Source organism: Bombyx mandarina, chromosome 07 (assembly GCF_030267445.1).
Source record: "Bombyx mandarina strain Sakado chromosome 07, ASM3026744v2".
NCBI lineage: Eukaryota > Metazoa > Arthropoda > Insecta > Lepidoptera > Bombycidae > Bombyx > Bombyx mandarina.
The window spans coordinates 10568017-10589348 of NC_143214.1; the positions used below are offsets into that span (position 1 = coordinate 10568017).

The following is a 21332-nucleotide window of genomic DNA, read 5'->3' on the forward strand; positions in this document are numbered from 1 at the left end:
AATTACAAGGTTTTCGTAAATGAAATTACCATGAAAATCTTTCATGGTACATGAAGTACCTGTATATTACAATACAAGTAAGTTCTGGTGACATCAACGAAAATAGGTAAATAAAAATTTGGCGGATTATACTTATTGGGATTCTGGGGAATCCCTAAGAAAAAAGCAGTGGCTTAATCTATGATTTACTTTACTAGAGGGTTACTGTTGAATCAAACCTTCTTTATAGTTTTTATACACAACTCTGTTTTATTCTTTTACTTGTCAACTCGACTTAATGTCATTCTCTCCATAAAATAAAATGTTCATTGTTTTACTTTAATTATCGTTTATTTTAAAATTCACAACAGTTACTAGTATAGGCTTTGCTTTTTACCCCGAAATATCCTAAATCCTGGTATTTTTTAAATTGTCTTTATCATCCAAAATATCAGCTATTTTTCCCTAAAAAAGGGAGAATCCCCTAAAAGTGGAAGCACTGCTTCAAAGTACGCTAACATTTTTTATTGAGTCAGAACTCGTATCTGCCATCTAGTGAGTTTATTAGTTCATTAAGGCCAAAACGTTTCAAAAATGACCTCGCCGGTTCCTAAAGATGACGCTAGTTGAATGTTCTTTTCCTTTGTATGGGAGTTGCACCCCCCTGATTGCGAAGGTAACGGACGTATACTATACGCCATTTTCATAGTTCGTGACGTCTACTCTGTGTAGCGTATCTTCATCAAAAGAAATCCCATAAAAACAGCATGGCTGTTAATGATGTCTGGGAAATAATTCAAAACTCTTTTTCTCTTCAATGTTCTATTGACGAATTAAAAAGGAGGAGAAATTCGTGAGACATTCGTAAACAAGTATAGGAGGAAGCGCAAACGGCTTCGCAAATTGAGTATGCGAACCCATTTGCACAGCCGCTAGGTTTGCGAATGAATGTTTGACGGCCCTTCACATGCGCGCAAACATTCGTACAATGTACGAATATTTGCACGCATGTCAGTGGCCGGCATTATAGATGTCTCTGGGCTCCGGTAACCACTTAACACCAGGTGGCCCGTGAGCTCGTCCACCCACCTAAGCTATAAAAAAAAACGATTAAAAAATTATTACTCAGTGGCATCTAAATATTAATATTCATTAATTTGAAATTTCTTTTCATTCTTCGTAATCTATGTATTCACTATTGATTCTTCAGTATTATTCAATTTTGTTAGACTACAGTAAAGATACCTTCAAACACAGCCCACTGAGTTTCTCGCCGGGTCTTCTCAGTGGTTTCCGATCCGGTGGTAGATGCTGCGAAGCACGGCTCTTGCTAGGGTTCGTGCTAGCAACGTCGTCAGGTTTGAGCCCCGTGAGCTCACTTACTAGTTAAGGTTACGCTGAAATAGCCTCTCAAGGCTCTCAGTTAGGTAGGGGAAAAAAAGGAAAGATGTCAAGATTAGTAGGCACAAGGCAGTTAAATAAGTATGTGATCATAATATTATGTATGTATATAATAACAAAAATTTGTAAACTCAAAGCGTCGACTCGACTTGGCATATTTTTAAAATGAGAAAATTAATTTCTTATTTCATCATCGTAATGAATTGTATTCCAAATTATTCAAGACTAGCGGCCCGCTCCGGCTCCGCTCGGGTCTTTAACAAATATTTCAACGATATTTGACGTTGTTTTATTTTTTAAAATAAAAGAAAACTTATTGCGGCATGACTATAATAGTTAGACATATGCTGTCGCGACACTTTTTGTAAATAATAATGTATTTTACAAAGTCATTGTACATTATTTTATTCTATCATCAATAGTTTTCGCAGGACACGCGATGTAAAAAATATTTTAGGTAATTGTTTTACACCTTGGGTTACATTATCGGAGTTTTAGTAAGGATCCCTAATTTTTTCAAAAACGATTGTAGCCTATGTCACTAGGGAATACTGTAGCTTCCAAACAGTGAAAGAATTTTTCAAATCGGTTCAGTAGTTTCGGAGCCTATTCAATACAAACAAACAAACAAATCTTTCCTCTTTATAATATTATATTATACCTATAGTATAGATTAGTATAGATTACCCATCGGAGTTATCTTAAAGGATTCGATTCGAAATTCGGCGGCTGTAGAGTGGCTTAGAATAAATCTTAGTGAAGATTCGAAGGGATTACGAATTGCTGTTATTTGAACGGATTAATTTTAACGAGTATTTGTTTGTACGAGAAATTTAGTTCAAAGCGATGTATTTAGCTTCAGTAAATGAAGGGCTGAAGAAAATATAGTTAAATTTTTGCAGCTACAATTTGATTTGGAATCAAGCCAAATTTGCACATATTGTTCGCAATTTACTACAGTTTTTTTTCCACTAAAGTAAAAAACGGTTTTTCTAATCAATTCTAGTCAAGCTCACAACTGAAATAGATAAAATCGAAACTAATTTCAACATAGATACTGACGCACGAAGCAATTTTGGAAATTTTGGCTTCAAGTTAATAAGACGAATGTAAAATTTCGGCAAGAGGAAAATATAGGTTTTCGTAATAATCATAGTAATACAAAGTTTGATAATTATTTTACATTTTATTCATATATATTACACAGATTTAATCAGAATATATTAAGTACGAATATTAGCTGCGAAGCAGAGCACAAAGAGAACCACGATATAAGAAACACTTTATAATGCTTCCTATCTCATTTTCTCCCAAGTTAAATCTTATGAATTTATGTGTCTATCTCTTTTTACTGTCGCTTTTTCTTTTCATCGACTTTCAAATCACAACGATGCTAAAGAAGTTTTCAATTCAAAAAAGTCATCACGTACCTAAAAGATTAGGTACGTGATGACTTTGGTGGTGATTAGGTGGGATGAAGACATCTGAAAAACCAATTCATTCTTTCAATCACGTAGCCATCGCTTATATAAACTGTAACAAGCTTCACGTCTCTAGATTCTCGTTCTCATCAAAATTTAATATAGACGTCAAATCAAAACCCCGTTGAATATCAGCGCGCCTTCCGAGAAACAGAACCCAAATTTCGACAAAAGGAACAATGCGGTTAAATAAGACAATATAATCTCTCTATTTCCTTATCATTAATTTTCTACATAAATTCGTCAAGACAATTTGAAAATGTGCAATTACATTTACTAGAGGTGCCGCAGTAGTCGAAATTCGACTATAATTAATTGGAATTGTAAGTTTGTACACTATTATGATTGCATTTTATACTTCTATAATCACAAATTTGGCCAAGACTACAATATAAAAAATATTAACAAAGACAAACAATATTTAATCTATTCTCAATTTGACAACAGACGCCAAGAACAAAAGTTTGACAATAAATATTATGCATGCGTGTGTGCGTCAAATACATGGTATGTAGTGTGTGTAATGTTTTTTTTATTGATATAATGTATCTTTTATGCATTACTAGCGGACCCGGCGAACTTTGTTCCGCCACACGGTTTGTTTCAAACACATCAACCAGTCAACTTCAAAATTCTACTATAATTAACACAATTAACCATAGAATATATTACGTTTAGCTGTCTGTTGCGTTTTGTTATAGTTACCACGTTTTATGTCAAGTCCCACGGGAATGTGATAAAAAGTCCTATCCTATCCTATCCTATGTCCTTCTCCTGGTTCTAATCTACCTCCTCACCAATTTTCAGCCAAATCAGTTCAATCGTACTTGAGTTATAAATAGTGTAACTAACACGACTTTCTTTTATATACCTATATAACTATATGGATTTAAAAAAAAAATTGCAGTGTGCACTTCTTCTCTATATTCTCTATAAGTGTAGAAAGTTTCATACTCCTCCGTCCGCGCAATTTTCGTAAAAAGGGATACAAAGTTTTTGCTTCACGTATTAATATATAGATAAAACACGTAAGAGATTAAGGTGGAATTTTTATCAAACCTTTAATCGCAAAATCATCGAATTCAACAAATCAATTTTTACAATGCACCAATGTCTTTGTCATCACGGGGACTTCACTATTGTGTAATAGCACTTTAAGCTCAAATGCGGGCGCCGCAATAAAGATTAAAAGTATAGACTAGTGATATAATTAAAATTGCTTTTAGTGTTTAATCTCGCATTTTTTATTCTCGATTCGAGATTAAGCTTTGTCATCGTCGTCGAAGTCGTCTTGGCCTACCGGATAAGACGTCCGGTGCATTCGTGTTGAGCGATGCACCGGTGTTCGAATCTCAGGCGGGTACCAATTTTTCTAATGAAATACGTACTCAACAAATGTTCACGGTTGATTTCCACGGTGAAGGAATAACATCGTGTAATAAAAAATGAGACCCGCGTATAATTTTCGTAATTACTGGTGGCCTCTCGTGAGTCCGCGCGGGTAGGTACCACCACCCTGCCTATTTCTGCCGTGAAGCAGTAATGCGTTTCGGTTTGAAGGGTGGGGCAGCCGTTGTAACTATACTTGAGACTTTAGAATTTATATCTCAAGGTGGGTGGGGCATTTACGTTGTGGATGTCTATGGGCTTCAGTAAACACTTAACACCATATGGGCTGTGAGCTCGTCCATCCATCTAAGCAATAAAAAACTACTTCTTAGAGGATTAAGAGAACTGCTTCTCTCAATTTATCGTAGGTGCTACGGCTATGTTCCTCTATGAAGAACATTTGAAGATAATCAGGCAGACAATGCCTCTAAAGTGATCCTAAGATCAGTGCAGCTCGTGAGCATTTTTAGCCTCTTATGAGCAGATGAGTCACAATCTCATTTACGAAAGGAAATAAAAATGAAAGAACCCACTGTTAGTAACAGCAAAGGTTGCGAAGATTTGCGATGATGAAGCTTAGCCATTACCTGTTGTAATTACGAAGTTTTTGCAGCTCTTAAAGCCGAGCCACTTAGTCATTTCTCAGCGTGATCGAATTAAAACTTCAAGGAAAAATTCGTGCCTTTGAACATAAGTTCAAAAAGTCTTGGATTAGTTGAACAAGATTACAAAACAGATTACAAGGCGTTGCTACTGACATATATGCGAACAAAGTGAATTAATAAGTAAGTTTGCTTTCTCTCTCAAATTATAAATTTTGTTTTATTAACTCTTTTTTTGTGCGATCTATTTGTCGAGTGATTAACACTAAATAAAACTTAAAAAATAGGAGGCAAATCACACAGGATACCTCGTCCGAACCCAATCTTGTAGGCAGCGGATTGGCTCTGTCCCTGGCATTGCTGAAGTCCATGGGCGACGGTAACCACTCACCATCAGGTGGGCCGTATGCTCGTTTGCCTACAAGGGCAATAAAAAAAAACACTAAGGTTCTTTGTACTATGAGAAATACAGACTGCAAGAGATACTCACGTACGTTAAAATGTACAAATTATGAAAAACCCAGACAAAGAAGAAGTAAAACCTGTGTGCTAAGTGCGAGTTTTTTAACGTTCACGATAGCGTAAAAGTTAACTCAAAATAGGATGGAGTTGGAACGTTTGCCTACGGTTGCCGCTAGGGGCGCTGTTTCAACTGCATACAAATATGAGTTAACTCTTACGTTATCGAGAACGTTAAAATATTCGCACTAAGCACACTGTTCGTCGCACGAATGCTTGCGAACGAAACTTTTAAACGGTAGGCAGCGGCTTGGCTCTGCCCCTGGCATTGCTGAAGTCCATGGGCGACGGTAACCACTCACCATCAGGTTGGCTGTAAGCTCGTCTGCCTATACGGCATAAAAAAAAAACAAAAAAAATATGTCTGAAGTGCGAATCAAACCCACGATCCTCGCTCCACTAGTCAAGAACGCTAACTACCGCTCCAATGAATCGATTAAGACGTCGTAATCTTCAAAATATATAAATATAATCAAAGTGATGATCACACTCTTCTATTTGGAACGCAAGATTGCGTCTCAGAAATAGGGGAGGATCTTTTTAAGCTCATGTTTTTATTACACACACAAAATTCGGTCATTAGTATGTTTTATGTACCTATAAATTTCCAAAGTTTATATATAAGACACATAGTTAAATACCTGGTCGAGTAGCTCCCAATTTCGCACTCATTTTAACAGCACAGTATTCATGCAGTCCACTGTGATAGGTCTAATAGCAGTTATACTGTACAGTTGAGAAATCGACCTCATGTCTCAAAGTTTCTATCCGTTTACAATGGTCAATAGTCCATAACGAAACCAAAGCAATACCTACGTATAAATGTAATTGCGTTTATACATGCCTATACAATTTACGCATGTATTTTTTTTTTTATAAATTCAACGTAATGACAGACATGTTTATGTATTTGAATTTGCTTTGTAGATATGTATTTTAAATTTCTAAATAATTCAAACATTACGTAAATCGCGGTATGTACATTGCGTTATATTTTTAAACGTTTATAACCCAATTCGAATACTAAACTATCCCTCAGACACAGCCCAATGAGTTTCTCGCCGGATCTTCTCAGTGGGTCGCGTTTCCGATCCGGTGGTTGATTCTTTTTTTTTTATTGCCCTTGTAGGCAGACAAGCATACGGCCTTGATGGTGAGTGGTTACTGTCGCCCATGGACTTCAGCAATGCCAGGGGTAGAGCCAAGCAGCTTCCTACTGCGAAGCACTGCTTTTGCTAGGACTAGTGTTAGCAAATTCGCCAGGTTAGAGCCCCGTGAGCTCACTCACTCGCCCGGCTACGCTGACATAATGACTTTTACTGGTGGTAGGACGTCTTGTGAGTCTGCACGGGTGCGTACTACCACCCTGCCTATTTCTCCCGTGAAGCAGTAATGCGTTTCGGTTTGAAGGACGGGGCAGCCGTTGTACTGTTAAAAAAGTGAGACCTTAGAACTCATGTCTCAAGGTGACAGACGTCCTTTCGCGTTTTCTATAAATAACAAGCTAGCTACGTTACCAAAGCAACTTACCTAATTTTCCATTTAACAAGATCACTTTATTCATTAATCGAATAAAAAAAATATTGGGTCCTAAATTCGACTGTATTTTTATGTGCCTCAGGATATTTTTGTGGGTAATTTTCATGATTATTTCTTCTACATTTCAAAGAGCGAGTGTTTTTTACGTGGTCTATTTGAGTTTGATCAAAATCTGATCTAATGTTTTTTTTTAGATATTCTTAGTAATAAATATTTAATTTTCTTCGACTACATGGATGATATTTTAATTTTCATTTGTTGAAAAAAAAATGTTTTTTTTCTAATTATTTTGATCTCCTTTTTTTATTTATGTATTTATTATAAAGAAGATGTTACAGGCTCATGTTAATTCAAACGAGTAAATTTCTACCGCAACGCACGGGTGAATTATGCCTATATCTGCCGCAAAACAATAAGGTGTTTCGGTTCAAACAGTGGTCATTGTTAAACAAACATACAACCTGTCTCTTTTTTTTATAGTTTAGATATGTGGACGAGCTCACAGCCCACCTGGTGTTAAGTGGTTACTGGAGCCCATAGACAACTACAACGTAAATGTGCCACCCACCTTGAGATAAGTTCTAAGGTCTCAGTATAGTTACAACGGCTGCCCCGCCCTTCAAACCGAATAAAAAACCTTCATATCTCAAGGTGGTTGTAGATGTAGATGTCTATGGGCTCCGGTAACCACTTAGCACCAAGTGGGCCGTGAGTTCGTCCACCCATCCAAGCTATAAAAAATTCCTAAAAAAGTAAAAGAGGTCCTACCAATTTGACCACCGCTAACGTCATTCTTTATTTTGTTTTTCCTACCTAATCACTGGTTACCTAAGAGGCTTTTCCAACTACTCTCGCACGTGTAAATTCTATCGACAGACGCAGAAATTAATCTGCATACGAAGAATGTTGTTTCACTTGGGTTTTTTTTTTAAATTAACACGAGAGTCTAAAAATATTCAGACAACAATACTTTCAGTGATCGATGTAACATTATTAAGTCTAATTCAAATTTATAGTATTTTCTTGATTAAAATCTAAACTATTTATCGTCGTATCTAAAAATTCTAGTATCAACTGATTAAATCAAATTTTCTAAATCACTAACGTTTACAAAATTTCTAAAAAGTTTTTTTCTTTTTTTTAAGACCAGCAACGCTATATTTATCAGAGTTTATATTTATCATGTCAAATCGAAAGATATGACGGAAAATATGTTAAATCATTAATATTATAGAAATAAATAAAATAAACTTACCATAAAAAGCGCATTCTAATTAATACAACATACAATCACTCCGGGAAAATTTCACTTACACACACACAAGATCACTTCAATCGGTAAATGAATTTCCGCGATTTTTCACTGAAAATAGCGCGAAGCGACGTACACTCCCTACGGCGTCCAGAACTATACTGAAATTAGTGAGAATCGTAACGTATTTTTTTTTGTTTTTAGATAAAGAACGCCAAATTATCATACGTACGAAAACAAATGACGTGTTATTTGATAAGTTTTATAAAGCCGCACTGATTGTTGTATTTGACGGGGTTATTTTTCGAAAACCTATAATGACATGTAACAAAATACGAAAATAGATTTTTTCAATTAACGATAATGTTGTCCGCTAATAGCATTACTTTTTTTTAAAATCGTTTTATTTTGACTAATAATGCATGAAAATGCAAATCATTAAGTCGCTCGTAAATGTCTAGAAAGGAATATGCTTTGAGTGCGCGCAAGAAAACCTCTGTGAAACGCTCATTGAGACTAGTCTTTGAATTCCTTGAAAGACATTATTGAGGGCGAGATCCAGGTAGTAAGTAGAATATTCCGAAACAAATTCCTCAGTAGAGACAAAGTTTCTTCATTAACTTCGAAATTTCAATGTTTTTTCCTACATAACTTACTTATTTCCTACCTAAGCTAATACCCTTGAGAGGCTATGTCAGCGTAATGCTAACGTGTAGGTGAGCTCTTAGGGCTCAAGCCTGGAGGCGTTGCTACCACCGGATGAGTAACGCGACCCACTGAATAGATCCGGCGATTTCAAACAATTCTTGAAGTCGATATAAATACTATTAAATATTTAGTTAAGATTACAGCCAAAAGACTATGTACAAATACGTATTTAAATTTTAAAACAATTTGTTCATAGATGTTTTCTAAATAAATAAAAATATATTCGCATTTATTGCACAAGTGACAAGATTAAATCCTCTTGCCCGCTTGGAAATTGTGGGCAGAGTTTTAGTATTATAGCTGACCTACTCTTCAAACTTGAATGCAAGATTGTATCTTAGCAGTAATAGGTAGGATGTAGCCACTATTATACTATTCTACCTGCTACTCTTGCCTACAGCGTGCGGCCCTCGAAATACTGAAAAATTAACTGGATCCATTTATTTCTTTTGTTTTTTCATTTGTGGAAGTCGTTCGTGTTAAAATAACAAGATCCCAGATGCATGATAAACGCCAATCACCTCTGCTGTAAATTTTTATCTAAATCTAAACTTTCGTTGCAGATGTTGGATATTGTAAAAACAAACGGGAGATTAAATCGCGTGTTTTTTTTTTTTTGTTGCGCTTATAGGTTGATGATCTCTCGCCCCAATGGTAGGCAGCAGCTTGGCTCTGCTCTTCGCATTGCCGAAGTCCATGGACGACGGTAATCACTAACCATCACGTGGTCCATATGCACGTCTGCCTACAAGGGCAACAAAAAAAACGTGTTTTTTTTTTTTATAACGTCGGTCTACCGAGCAGTATCAGCCGCTAGGTGGAAGATCTTCCCTCCGTCGTTAGTTTTTGTATTTTTTTTATTTGAATGTCGACACCCACCTTGAGACGCAAGGATAGTAGATTTCCTACCCTCGATACCGGAACTCTAGATTGGTGAAAGTTGCGCGACCATAGGCCCATGTGTTCTCATAAGAAGCTTACAAATACGTATTTTATTTTTTTCGGGCCGGTGGCCGAACCTCCTACGAGGTCCCCGCGCCTAGGGGGCGCGCGGGGTATGTGAGACTCAACGATCTGCAGGTGTTGAGAGCAGATCGCGGGCCCAAGGATTTTAGGGCCCACCCACTAAACGACTCCCCTGCACTCTTACACCCGACGTCCGATCTCCGTCCGGGGTCAGAACCCGGTCAGAGTAGGGGGGTTCCCGCGGTCAACACTACAACCAGACACGCAGCGCCACCCCGAGGACGCCCGACCGACGGGTCGTCGAGGTGATAGTCGACGACCGACGACGTCGGTCTCCGCGGTACGGCGGCCCTGCCAAGCCGCCCAGGCGATGCCGCTGGTGTTCCGGGATACCCCGCTGGGCTAGACCCAGCCTGCCGGGTCGGAACGCGATACACCGCCGACCGGATTGCTCTTCCACAGTATGTTCGGCGACGACAGCGACGACGAAAGACCGACGCGTCGTCCCGTCCTCCTGGTGCCAGCGCGTTAGAGTGACGGTAGCGTGCGGCGCAGCCTCAACCCCCTTAGGTCGCCCCGTGACCATCACCGGGAGGAGACTGCCTCCTAAGCTTACAAATACGTAGCCTAACCTAAATTAGGGTTAGGTTTTTATTGCAGTAAAAGCTCTTTATTATATACTAGTTGACCCGGCAGACTTCGTAGTTTCTCATACGATAAATAAAATACCTAAACTTTTATATAAAATAAATTTAAAACAAACAAAAGGAATCCGTCCTACGGGTGGCACATCAAAGGAAAAACAAAATTATTTTTCATATTTATCTAACTTTTAAACCTTCTCTGGACTTCCACAAATAATTCAAGACCAAAATTAGCCAAATCGGTCCAGCCGTTCTTGAGTTTTAGCTAGACTAACGAACAGCAATTCATTTTTATATATATAAATTTTGTATATCTCGGTATATGTTCAGTAAATATGCCACGAATGCAGAAACAGCGAATAGGGAGAAGCGCGTTACAAAGAAAATTCGGTTGGCTACCTACATACATATTGGAATCTTTTTATCAATGTGTATGTACCGATGTACCGATTAGATCCGCACATAAAGAAATCATTAGCCACGAACAGAGGAATTGGGTTGCATTTTTTTTTATTGCTTAGATTGGTGGACGAGCTCACAGCCCACCTGGTGTTAAGTGGTTACTGGAGCCCATAGACATTTACAACGTAAATGCGCCACCCACCTTGAGATATAAGTTCTAAGGTCTCAGTGTAGTTACAACGGCTGCCCTACCCTTCAAACCGAAACGCATTACTGCTTCACGGCAGAAATAGGCAGGGCGGTGGTACCTACCCGTGCGGACTCACAAGAGGTCCTACCACCAGTAACATTTTTTTTTTTTTTCCCGCGAATAGCGAGTTTTTATTTCTGTATTGTGGAAATCATTATTTGCAAACGTCATTACTTTGGCTGTGAGAGCTAACATGCTCGCCCGCAGATTCGCACGGTGTAAGGATGAAGTCAAACACACACTATTTAGTGCATATTGTCAGTCCTTTTACACCTGCGGCCTGTGGACAGAGTACACTCAAAAGGCGTTTGAAGTCCTGCGCGTCCAATACAACAACGGCTTCAATGGAATGAAGTCCATGTTGGCTCAAGACCAGCCATGGTCAATGTAAAATAAATAAAATGTACTTTTGGAGTTTATTGGAGTTTACTCCTTTAGAATCGATTTACATATATAGGCCCGGGGTATGAAAATTATGGGGACCAAAATCGTACTAGCATGTCACACGAAATGCGTTATGCGCATGTCACACGAAATGCGCGCCGGGCTGCTGCGCCGGCAGTCCGCCACAAAGCCTCGTACTGATCGCGCGTTTCTCTCATTTTGTATTTTCATATATTTGTTAGTCGTTTGTTTTGTGTCTCGTTAATTTGTTAATAATCTGTAGTGTATCGTGTTGTCGTAATATAGAACTATTTCTCGTATTGTTTCGTTTAATTGGAGTTTACTCCTTTAGAATCGATTTACATATATAGGCCCGGGGTATGAAAATTATGGGGACCAAAATCGTACTAGCATGTCACACGAAATGCGTTATGCGCCTAGCATGTCACACGAAATGCTTTATGCGCCTGATTGGCTCCTGATTGCGTGATGCGTGCGCGCGCCAATCAGGAGCCAACGCGCGGCCGCGTTATCGCAGGTGACGCCGGGCTGCTGCGCCGGCAGTCCGCCACAAAGCCTCGTACTGATCGCGCGTTTCTCTCATTATTGTATTTTCATATATTTGTTAGTCGTTTGTTTTGTGTCTCGTTAATTTGTTAATAATCTGTTGTGTATCGTGTTGTCGTAATATAGAACTATTTCTCGTATTGTTTCGTTTAATTTTTTATATCCAGTAAACTCCAGTCGTGCGTCGGAGCGGACACACACACTTTTTTTTTTTCGTATTACTAACACTTCATATGGAATTTAATTCTGAAATAAAAATTTATTATTATTATTATTACAGGATTCCAGATTACTCCAAAATCCGGTATGCGTTTGATTTAGACTTTAACGAAAATAATCGAATCCCAAACAACACCCTCGCAATTTTAATGAAAGCCGAAACGCTTTTATCGTTCCGGATAAGATAACCGCGGGGACTCAATTATTATATTTAAGTAATTTAATATATAAGTTGATAAGGATTAATACGGCGTCCGTTATCCATGAGTGTTTGATAAAGCGGACAAATATTTGTCGAGCCCAAGTACACTCGCGCTAGTGTCCAGATCGGAACGATACATAATGATACCAAGCATATATATACATAAAGGCCGTCTGGTGTGGTGGTAAGTGACATGGCCACTACACAGGGGGCTCGCGGGTTCGAATCCCGCCAAGGGAAGATATTTGTATGATAAATATAAATGTCTTTTCCAGGGTTATGGATGTCTGAGAGATTGAGCGACGCGGACCAAAACCAGCACCGGGGGCTACACGCTCTCTTCCCCCTTCACCTGCTGAAGGGTGGTTCTTCTGGAGATGCGTGGGCCTCCACTTTTTTCCCTTTTCTTTGTTACTTTATTGTTTTGTTTTTACTGTCCCTTGGTTATTTTTATTTATCTTAAGTTTTACCCTGTCTCTTTCTCTTCTTTTGTTTCCGTTCATTGTTTTATTTTACACGCCTTTCTATTCTTCTTCGCCTGTGGTTTTATTTTGTTTTATTTGGTTTTATTTTCATCTTCTTTCCCTCTCATACCCAATTCTAAGCTCTGACACCCGGCGAGAGAATGAATGGCTGGTGGGGGACCAGTCGTTAGGGTGTCCCAGGGAACCGTACCCCGGGTTAAAAAAATAAATAAAAATTTATGTAATGGCCAGTTTAAAAAAGTTAATACCCCAGGAGGGTACCTCCCGCTCAGCGGGAGGAGAATCCCTCCGTGTGGCCGACTCGTCGGACGCACGCTGCCCCGCGTACTCTGGGGGGGCAAAAACTGCCTAGACGTCAGGTCCGGGAAGGACGGAGTTCAAAAGAAGAAAATTATGTCCGAGAAGGACCCTGAAGTAAGCTCCTTAAGAGCCGATGTCGTGTCGGACAACGATATGGCCACAGTTGGTTCGGCCCAGTCGTCGAGCCATTCGTCGCCGACACGACGACGGCGGAAAAGGGTGCTCAATATAAGCTCGGACGGGCTGAGTAGCAGCTCCGGCTCGGAGGCTCAGGATCCGACAGGTGTGAAGCCCAGAGCAGTCACGCCGTCAAAGCGTGGACGGGGACGCCCTGCGACCACAGGGCAGTACGTTGGCATGGCCGCTGCCAGGCAAGCGTACCTCAAGGCACAAAAAGAGGAGAAGGAGCTCACTGAGAGCGCGCGCACCACACGCCACAAGAGGAGAGCGGCTGAAGGGTCTGTCGCTAAGCCCGATGCCGAGCGTAGGCTCCATCAAAGTGCAGAGGTGGCCCTGATGGTCGCCGCCAAATCCAGCAGCCCGAAGGGCACGTACGTGCGTGCACTGAAGGAGTTGGCAGTCACTGTCAAGGAGGCCACGGAGGACCTTGTGGGCTACACCGCAGCCGAAGAGGCTAAGAGACTGCGAGCGGTCAACGTCAAGCAGGAGCAGGAGATCCTGCAACTGCGTAAGGAGCTCGATGAAGTTAGAAGGGAGTTGGCGAGGGTTTCGCAGGTGCTAGCGTTGCCCACATCGACTGCGACCCCGGCCCCGAACACCAAGGAGGAAGAGGAGGAGTTGCGCCTACAGCGCATTATGCGAGCTGTCGGCACTATGCTCGACGCTCGCTTTGAAGGGCTGGAGGCACGGCTTCTACCGGAGCCCCGAATGCGACCACCGCTAGCGGCGGACAAGCAGAGGAGCCGGGAAAAATCGTCTAATCCCCCTGTCGTCGTTGACGCTGCACCGGATGCGGCACAGTCATCAGTGCCACCGATGACATTGGCGAAAAAGAGGATGCGTGGCCCCAAGAGAAGTGTCACCGCGCAAGCGGCTTCATCCGAAACGCACACCTTCCTCCCGGCTCCAGCTTCCATGATCGAGAGCTGGTCAACGGTCACCCGTAGGGGTGCTCGACCGAGGGAGGAAGCAGTGAGGACGGTTCCAGCGGCAGCTATCGCTGAAGCGGAAAGGAAAGATCGGTCTTCTGTAAAGAGGAAAGAGAAGAAGCTGCGCCCTCCACGCACTCAGGCCGTTGTCCTCAAGCTGCAACCAGAGGCCGTGGAAAGAGGACTCACGTACCGCACTGTACTCGCCGAAGCGAGGGCCAAGGTAGATCCTGGGGCCCTTGGAATACCCATCCAGCGCATCCGGTCTGCAGTGACTGGGTCTAAGGTGCTGGTAGTGGAAGGTGCAGACCAGAGCGCCAAGGCCGATCTCCTGGCCCAAAAGCTTCGTGAGGTTCTGCCCGCAGAAGGGGTCATAGTGACCAGGCCAGTAACGACTGCAGCCATCCGCATCAGCGGACTGGACGACTCCCTGATGCCGGAGGAACTTACCGCGGAGCTTGCCCGGATTGGCGAATGCGCTCCTGATGCGGTGAAGATCGGAGACATCAAGTCTGGCCCAGGCGGGATGGGTCAAGTATTGGTCCGGTTGCCCGTCGTTGCCACGATGAAGGTTCTCGCCGTTCCAAAACTGAGGGTTGGTTGGAGCGTGCTCCGCGCTTGTTTGTTAGAGGCTAAGAAGCTACAGTGCTTCCGATGCCATGAGCTTGGGCACGTGAGCGCCCGATGTCCTTCGTCGGTCGACCGCAGCCGGGATTGTTATCGGTGCGGCCAGACCGGCCACGTAGCGGCCGGCTGCTCTCTTGCACCACACTGCGCTGTATGTACCGCTGCCGGCAGACCGGCGTACCATGTCTCCGGGAGCAAGGCTTGTGCCAAGTCCCCGAGACCGAGACTTAGAAGAGGAACTTCCGCTGCACTTGAAAATGCACGGAGGCAGCCCGGTACGGCTATGGAGACATCGAATGGCGTCCTGCTATGACAGGTGTCCTTCGATTCCTGCAGGGGAATCTCAACCATTGCGCCAGAGCTTTTGTTCCAGAGCATGGCGGAGGGGTTGACCCATCTTGCGGTGGTCGCCGAGCCGTATCGGGTCCCTTCGAGCCCCGATTGGGCGGCCGATTTGGAGAGCCGAGTGGCAATCATCCGGCGTTGTTGTGTGGGTGCTCCACCTACGTTTGCCGTTGTTGAAAGAGGTCGCGGCTTCGTTGCCGTCCTCTGGGCCGAGATATTCGTGTTGGGAGTGTACTTTTCCCCAAACAGGACGCTCGCCGAGTTTGAGGTTTTCCTCAGCGAGCTCAGCCGCGTCGTTGGAAGGTCGCACTTCCGACGGATTCTCGTTCTAGGTGACCTAAATGCCAAGTCATTGTCTTGGGGTTCCTCTAGGACGTGCCCCAGAGGTAGAGCGGTGGAGGAGTGGCTGGTCGGAAGCGGTCTCCTCATCCTCAATCGCGGTACGGAACTCACATGCGTGCGACGTTTGGGCGGGTCCGTGGTGGACGTTACATTCGCCACGCCTGACGTCGCATATCGCGTACGCGGTTGGGCGGTGATGGTTGGCGAGGAGACCCTCTCCGACCACCGTTACATCCGATTCAGTGTCGCCGCGACCCCGGTGGGTTCTGTTCGGGGCTTTTCCTTGCCCATCAGTGGCAGCGCTAGGGGTCCTCGTTGGGCCCAGAAGCGTCTCAACATCGAACGGTTGCGTGAGGCGGCCATAGTGCAGGCGTGGCGTCTTGACTCGCTTGGCGAGCCAGCAGACGTGTGCGAGGGGGTGGAGCGTCTGCGCGAGGCAATGTCACGGGTGTGTGACGCTGCTATGCCTCGCGTGAGAGCTCTCGCTCCTAAGCGCCAAGTTCATTGGTGGACCGAGGAGATCGCCAGCCAGCGCCGGCTATGCGATATTAGTCGTCGCACATACCAGCGATATCGACGACGAAGAACGCGCCGGGACCCCGACGAGGAGGACCGCCTGTACGAAGTGTACAGGACGGCGATAAGAACCCTGCGCTTGGCTATCGGGGAGGTGAAGGAGGCCGCCTGGAACGACCTACTGGCCTCGCTGGACCGTGACCCGTGGGGGCGGCCCTACAGGCTGGCGCGTAATGCGCTTCGCCGTTGGGCTCCTCCCGCAACCAGCACCCTGCCGCCGGAAACATTGCAGCGGGTAGTCGGGGGTCTGTTTCCCGATTTATCCGGGACGGCCTTCGTCCCCCCTGTGATGACAATGGCGCGGATTGCTGATAGCGAAGAGCTTGAGGACGTCTCCCAGGTAGAGTTCGATTTGGCTGTGCAGAGGATGCGGGCTAAGCGCACGGCACCCGGTACCGATGGGATCTCGTCCCAAGCGTGGGCGCTCGCCTTGACAGGTGACGGCTTGGGGCCTGCCCTCCAAGGGCTATTCAGCAGGTGCCTCCGTGAGGGCAGGTTCCCAGAGCCATGGAAGACTGGTCGGCTTGTCCTTATTCCTAAGGAAGGCCGGCCACGTGACGAGCCAAGCGGGTACCGTCCAATCGTCGTGCTGGACGAGGCTGGTAAGCTCCTCGAGCGCATCGTCGCCAGTCGCCTGGTCCAGCACCTCGAAAGCGTTGGGCCTGACCTGGCTCCTAACCAATATGGTTTCCGGAGAGGTCGCTCCACCATGGACGCGGTCTTGCGCGTCCGCCACCTCTCCGATCGTGCGTGCTCCGAGGGGGGCGTGTTGTTGGCTGTGTCGATTGATATCGCCAACGCCTTCAACACGATCCCTTGGAGCACGATCGTGGAATCGCTCCGGTTTCACCGCGTCCCCCCTAGTCTCCGCACCCTGATAGAGGATTACCTCTCAGGGCGAAATGTAGTCTTCCCCGAGAGGAGGGGGTGGGGACGGAAAGCGGTGTCGTGCGGGGTCCCGCAGGGGTCGGTACTGGGACCACTCCTGTGGGACATCGGTTTCGACTGGGTCCTGCGCGGTGCTAGCCTGCGTGGCGTCGACGTAGTGTGCTATGCCGACGACACGCTGGTGACGGCCCGCGGAGCTGACTACAGAGCCGCAGCGATCCTTGCGACGGCGGCGGTCTCCACCGTCGTTAGTCGCATTCGGAGATTAGGTCTTGAGGTGGCCCTCCGCAAGTCCGAAGCGGTGTGCTTTCACCCAGTCCGGAGGGGACCTCCTCCGGGAGCGAATCTCATAGTCGGCGGAGTATCGATCGCTGTCCAGCCGAAGCTCAAATATTTGGGCCTTGTGCTGGACAGTCGATGGCGCTTCGACCACCACTTTGGTGAGTTAGTCCCGAAGCTGCTGGGGATGGCGGGCGCACTAGCCCGTCTTCTCCCCAACGTCGGTGGTTGCAGCGCCGGCGTCCGGCGTCTGTACCTGGGGGTCGTGCGCAGTATGGCTTTGTACGGCGCTCCCGTGTGGTCGCCCGCACTCTCTGCGCGCAATGCAGCTTTGCTGCTACGAGCGCAGCGGGTGCTCGCGGTGAGAGTCATCAGGGGGTACCGTACGATCTCCCGGGAGGTCGCCTGCGCCCTCGCCGGTTCCCTTCCTTGGGATCTCGAGGCTGAGGTAGCAGCTGCGGTATACCGGCGCAGAACACAGTCCCTGAGTCGGGGACGGACGCCCGGCCCGTCGGCTGTCGGTCGGTGGAGGCGTGCTGCGCGTCATCTGGCGTACGCCAAGTGGAGGGAGCGGTTGCTGGAGGAGCTTGGCCAAACTTCAGTCACTCGCCGACGCGCCCTCGAGGCCCTGGTGCCCGTGCTGGAGGCATGGTCAGATAGACGACACGGCGTGCTCTCCTTCCACTTAACGCAGGTCCTCTCGGGGCATGGTTGCTTCGGGAGGTACCTGTGGAAGGTCTGCAGGAGAGAGCCACATCCGAGTTGCCACCAGTGCGGGCATCCGGACGATGACGCTCAGCACGCACTCGAAGCGTGCCCGCGTTGGGAGCGCTCGCGGCGAGACCTCATCGCGGTGCTGGGGAGAGACCTCTCCTTGCGGGCTGTCATCGCCCGCATGCTAGAGGACCAGAATTCTTGGGAGGCCATGACCAGGTTTTGCGACCTGGTCATGGCGTTCCGTGAGGCTGAGGAGCGCGAAAGGGAGTGGGATCCCTCTTCGGCTTCACAGCGAAGAAGGCGGAGTGGGCGGCACGGGCGCGAAGCTCCCGTTCATCTCCCGTAGGGGCTGTCGGGTGCCGGGTGCGGGGGTGCCCGGTACTCGGCTGTTGGTCCGGTGGTGAGGCGGCGCAAGGTGGCTCCTGTGCACCGCTCACGGTGTGTCTCCGAGACGACGTCCTGCGGGATTTTCCCGGGGATGGAGTGCCGTCCTATTAACAGGATGGGTACCGGCGACGGCGAGCCTTCGGCGCGCACTGTGCGGTACCGTGGGTTTCGTGGAGTCGGAGTGGTGGGGCTCGATGGGGTTTAGTCGGTAGTCGTTCTGCGGGGCAAGTGCTTCGCGCGCCTTTTTCAAGGCGTAGTCTCCTGTGAGAAATTGGGGGAGGTGAAGGACCTCGGCTCTTCTCTTCTCCCCTTCTTCCTCTCAGGAGGCGCCGGAGTCCGACATAACCCGGTCCGTTACCCCCCTCGACCGGGTATCCGTAAATGGATTCCCCAGCGTTAAAAAAAAAAAAAAAAAAAAAAAAAAAAAAAAAAAAAAAAAAAAAAAAAAAAAAAAAAAAAAAAAAAAAAAAAAAAAAAAAAAGGGTTATGGATGTCTATTAAAATATATGTATGTGTATAATAAAAATCTTACATTTATATCCGTTATCTGGTACCTGTAACACAAGTTCTTTACGAACTTATCACGGGACCAGTTAACGTGGCGTGATTGTTAGTAAATATTTATTTATATTATATATATTATTATATATATGTGACTAAGTTAATTGTGAACAAAACCCACGGAATCGGAGAATCATATACATACGTCAATATGCATTAGACATCTAGAGTATTCAAATCTGTGATGAGACGAAACGAAAATGTGGTTGGTAAGAGAGTGTTAACTATAAATGTGGAAGGATATGAAGGAAGAGGTAGACCTAAGAAGAAATGGACGGATTGCCTGAAAGACGATATGTGTAAGAGTGGAGTGAGCGAAGAAAATGTATATGATAGAAGAGTATGGAAGGAGAAAGCATGTTGCGCCGACCCTCGGGTGACTGGGAGAAGGGCAGGAAAATGATGATGAGTAATCAAATCTGTCCAAAAGGTGGATCGTTTCTCCAAGGTGGATCGATTGTCCGTTGTACCTTACTATTAATCAAATATGGTCATTTATACTGAGTTCAGGTATTGTGCAGTTCCTATATAGGGATTTACTATAGGAATATATTTTTTTATGAATAAAAACTTAAGAATTGTGACGTAAACCAAACAAGAAAGTGGGTATACAAGCTGAAAGTGGTCAAATTAAAATATGTGGTGGGATGTCTTGTTCTTATGTCGCGGACGTAGCGCTTACAAATTAAGTGATAAGTAATCGAACGGAAACTGTGGAATTATACCTTTTTTTTAACGCTGGGAAATCCGTTTACGGATACCCGGTCGAGAGGGGCAACAGACCAGGTTGCGTCGGACTCCAGCGCGTCCAGAGAAGAAGGAGAGAAGAGGAAGACCAAAGTCCTCTTCTGCTTCTAATTCCTACCGGATAGTCCTCTTCTCCTTCTAATTCCTACCGGGATACTACGCCTTGAGAAAGGCATGCGCGGCGTCAACCACCCAGGACACGCCCCGCGAAACCGACTACCGACTAAGCCCCATCGAGCTCCACCACTCCGACTCTACGAAACCTACGGTACCGCACAGTGCGTGCCGAAGGTTCGCCGTCGCTGGGACCCGTCCTGACAATAGGACGGGGAATTATGACCATACCTACCCAATTAGCTGTAAAGTAGACAGTGCTCACCGCCAATTACCACCAGCGGACTTTGAACTCGTTCATCCATCTAGTGGAATAAAAAAGAAAATCCACCACCTAACAACAACAATAACAACAACAACAACAACGCAAAAATAATTAAAGTATCTTACATTAATCACTGTTCGCTCGTTGAATTGAGGCACTTGCACTTTCTACGTGTTTGCCATAAAAATAATGTAACATCTATTTTTTATGTTCACTTTATGACAGAAGCCGTCACGAGTTCCGATTCGAAGGACTGGTGAGTCTTTTTTTTTTATTGCTTAGTTCAATGGACGAGCTCACCGCCCACCTCGTGTTAAGTGATTACCGGAGCCCATAGACATCGTGCGGACTCACAAAACCTATCACCAGTAATTACGCAAATTATAATTTAGCGGGTTGATTTTCGCGGGTTATTCTTTCACCGTGGAAGTCAATCGTGAACATTTGTCAAGTACGTATTTCATTAGAAATATTGGTACCCGCCTGCGGGATTCCAACCCCGGTGCATCGCTCAACACCAACACCGGACGTCGTACCCTTTAGGCCACGACGACTTCAAGTCTTAGCAAAACGACGTTGCTTAAATAAATAAATAAATACTTACCGATAGACTCTAGGTCTAAGGGGGCAAGCTGTACGCTTTTCTGCCTTTAAAAGCAATAAAAATTATTCTAAACTATTACTAAAGTATATAGATACCTAAACAAGAATGTCACCAATAGCTATGGCGTAAAGCCTTCTCTATTTCCTTCAAACGCCGGATTATGGTTCAATCTCTTACACAAATTCATTTCATTCTTACTGGGGGTAGGACGTGAGTCCACACGGATAGGTACCACCACCCTGCCTATTTCTGCCGTGAGACAGTAATGTGTTTCGGTTTGAACAGTGGGGCAGCCGTCGTAACTATACTGAGACCTTAGAACTTACATCTCAAGGTGAGTGGCGCATTTACGTCGTAGATGTCTATGGGCTCCAGTAACCACTTAACACCACCTGTGAGCTCGTCCACACATCTAAGCAATAAAAAAAAAACATGACCTACATTTATTCCTCGTTTTCGGATATGGCGTTTTAGCTCCTGCT

At 45.0% G+C, this 21332-nt stretch overlaps 3 protein-coding genes across 3 annotated transcripts in view; 1 reads left to right on the plus strand and 2 right to left on the minus strand.

The window, feature by feature from the left end:
* Positions 1–8610, minus strand: part of LOC114239313 (atrial natriuretic peptide receptor 1) — a 112437-nt gene extending 103827 nt beyond the window's left edge. The window contains exon 1 of the mRNA XM_028169464.2: positions 8166–8610. The gene's annotated coding sequence lies outside the window, so the exon portion shown is untranslated. The remainder of the gene's footprint in view (positions 1–8165) is intronic.
* Fbxl7 (F-box and leucine-rich repeat protein 7) overlaps positions 1–21332 on the minus strand; it is a 308189-nt gene that overhangs the window by 209978 nt on the left and 76879 nt on the right. The window lies entirely within an intron of this gene.
* On the plus strand, positions 13383–15338 carry LOC149502674 (uncharacterized). Its single transcript, XM_089728931.1, has one exon. The coding sequence runs from the start codon at positions 13383–13385 to the stop codon at positions 15336–15338; it is 1956 nt and encodes a 651-aa protein (XP_089585057.1).

What these genes read in the sequence shown, in the direction of transcription:
- LOC149502674 (XM_089728931.1), top strand. Translation starts at nt 13,383, where the DNA reads ATGTCCGAGAAGGACCCTGAAGTAAGCTCCTTAAGAGCCGATGTCGTG.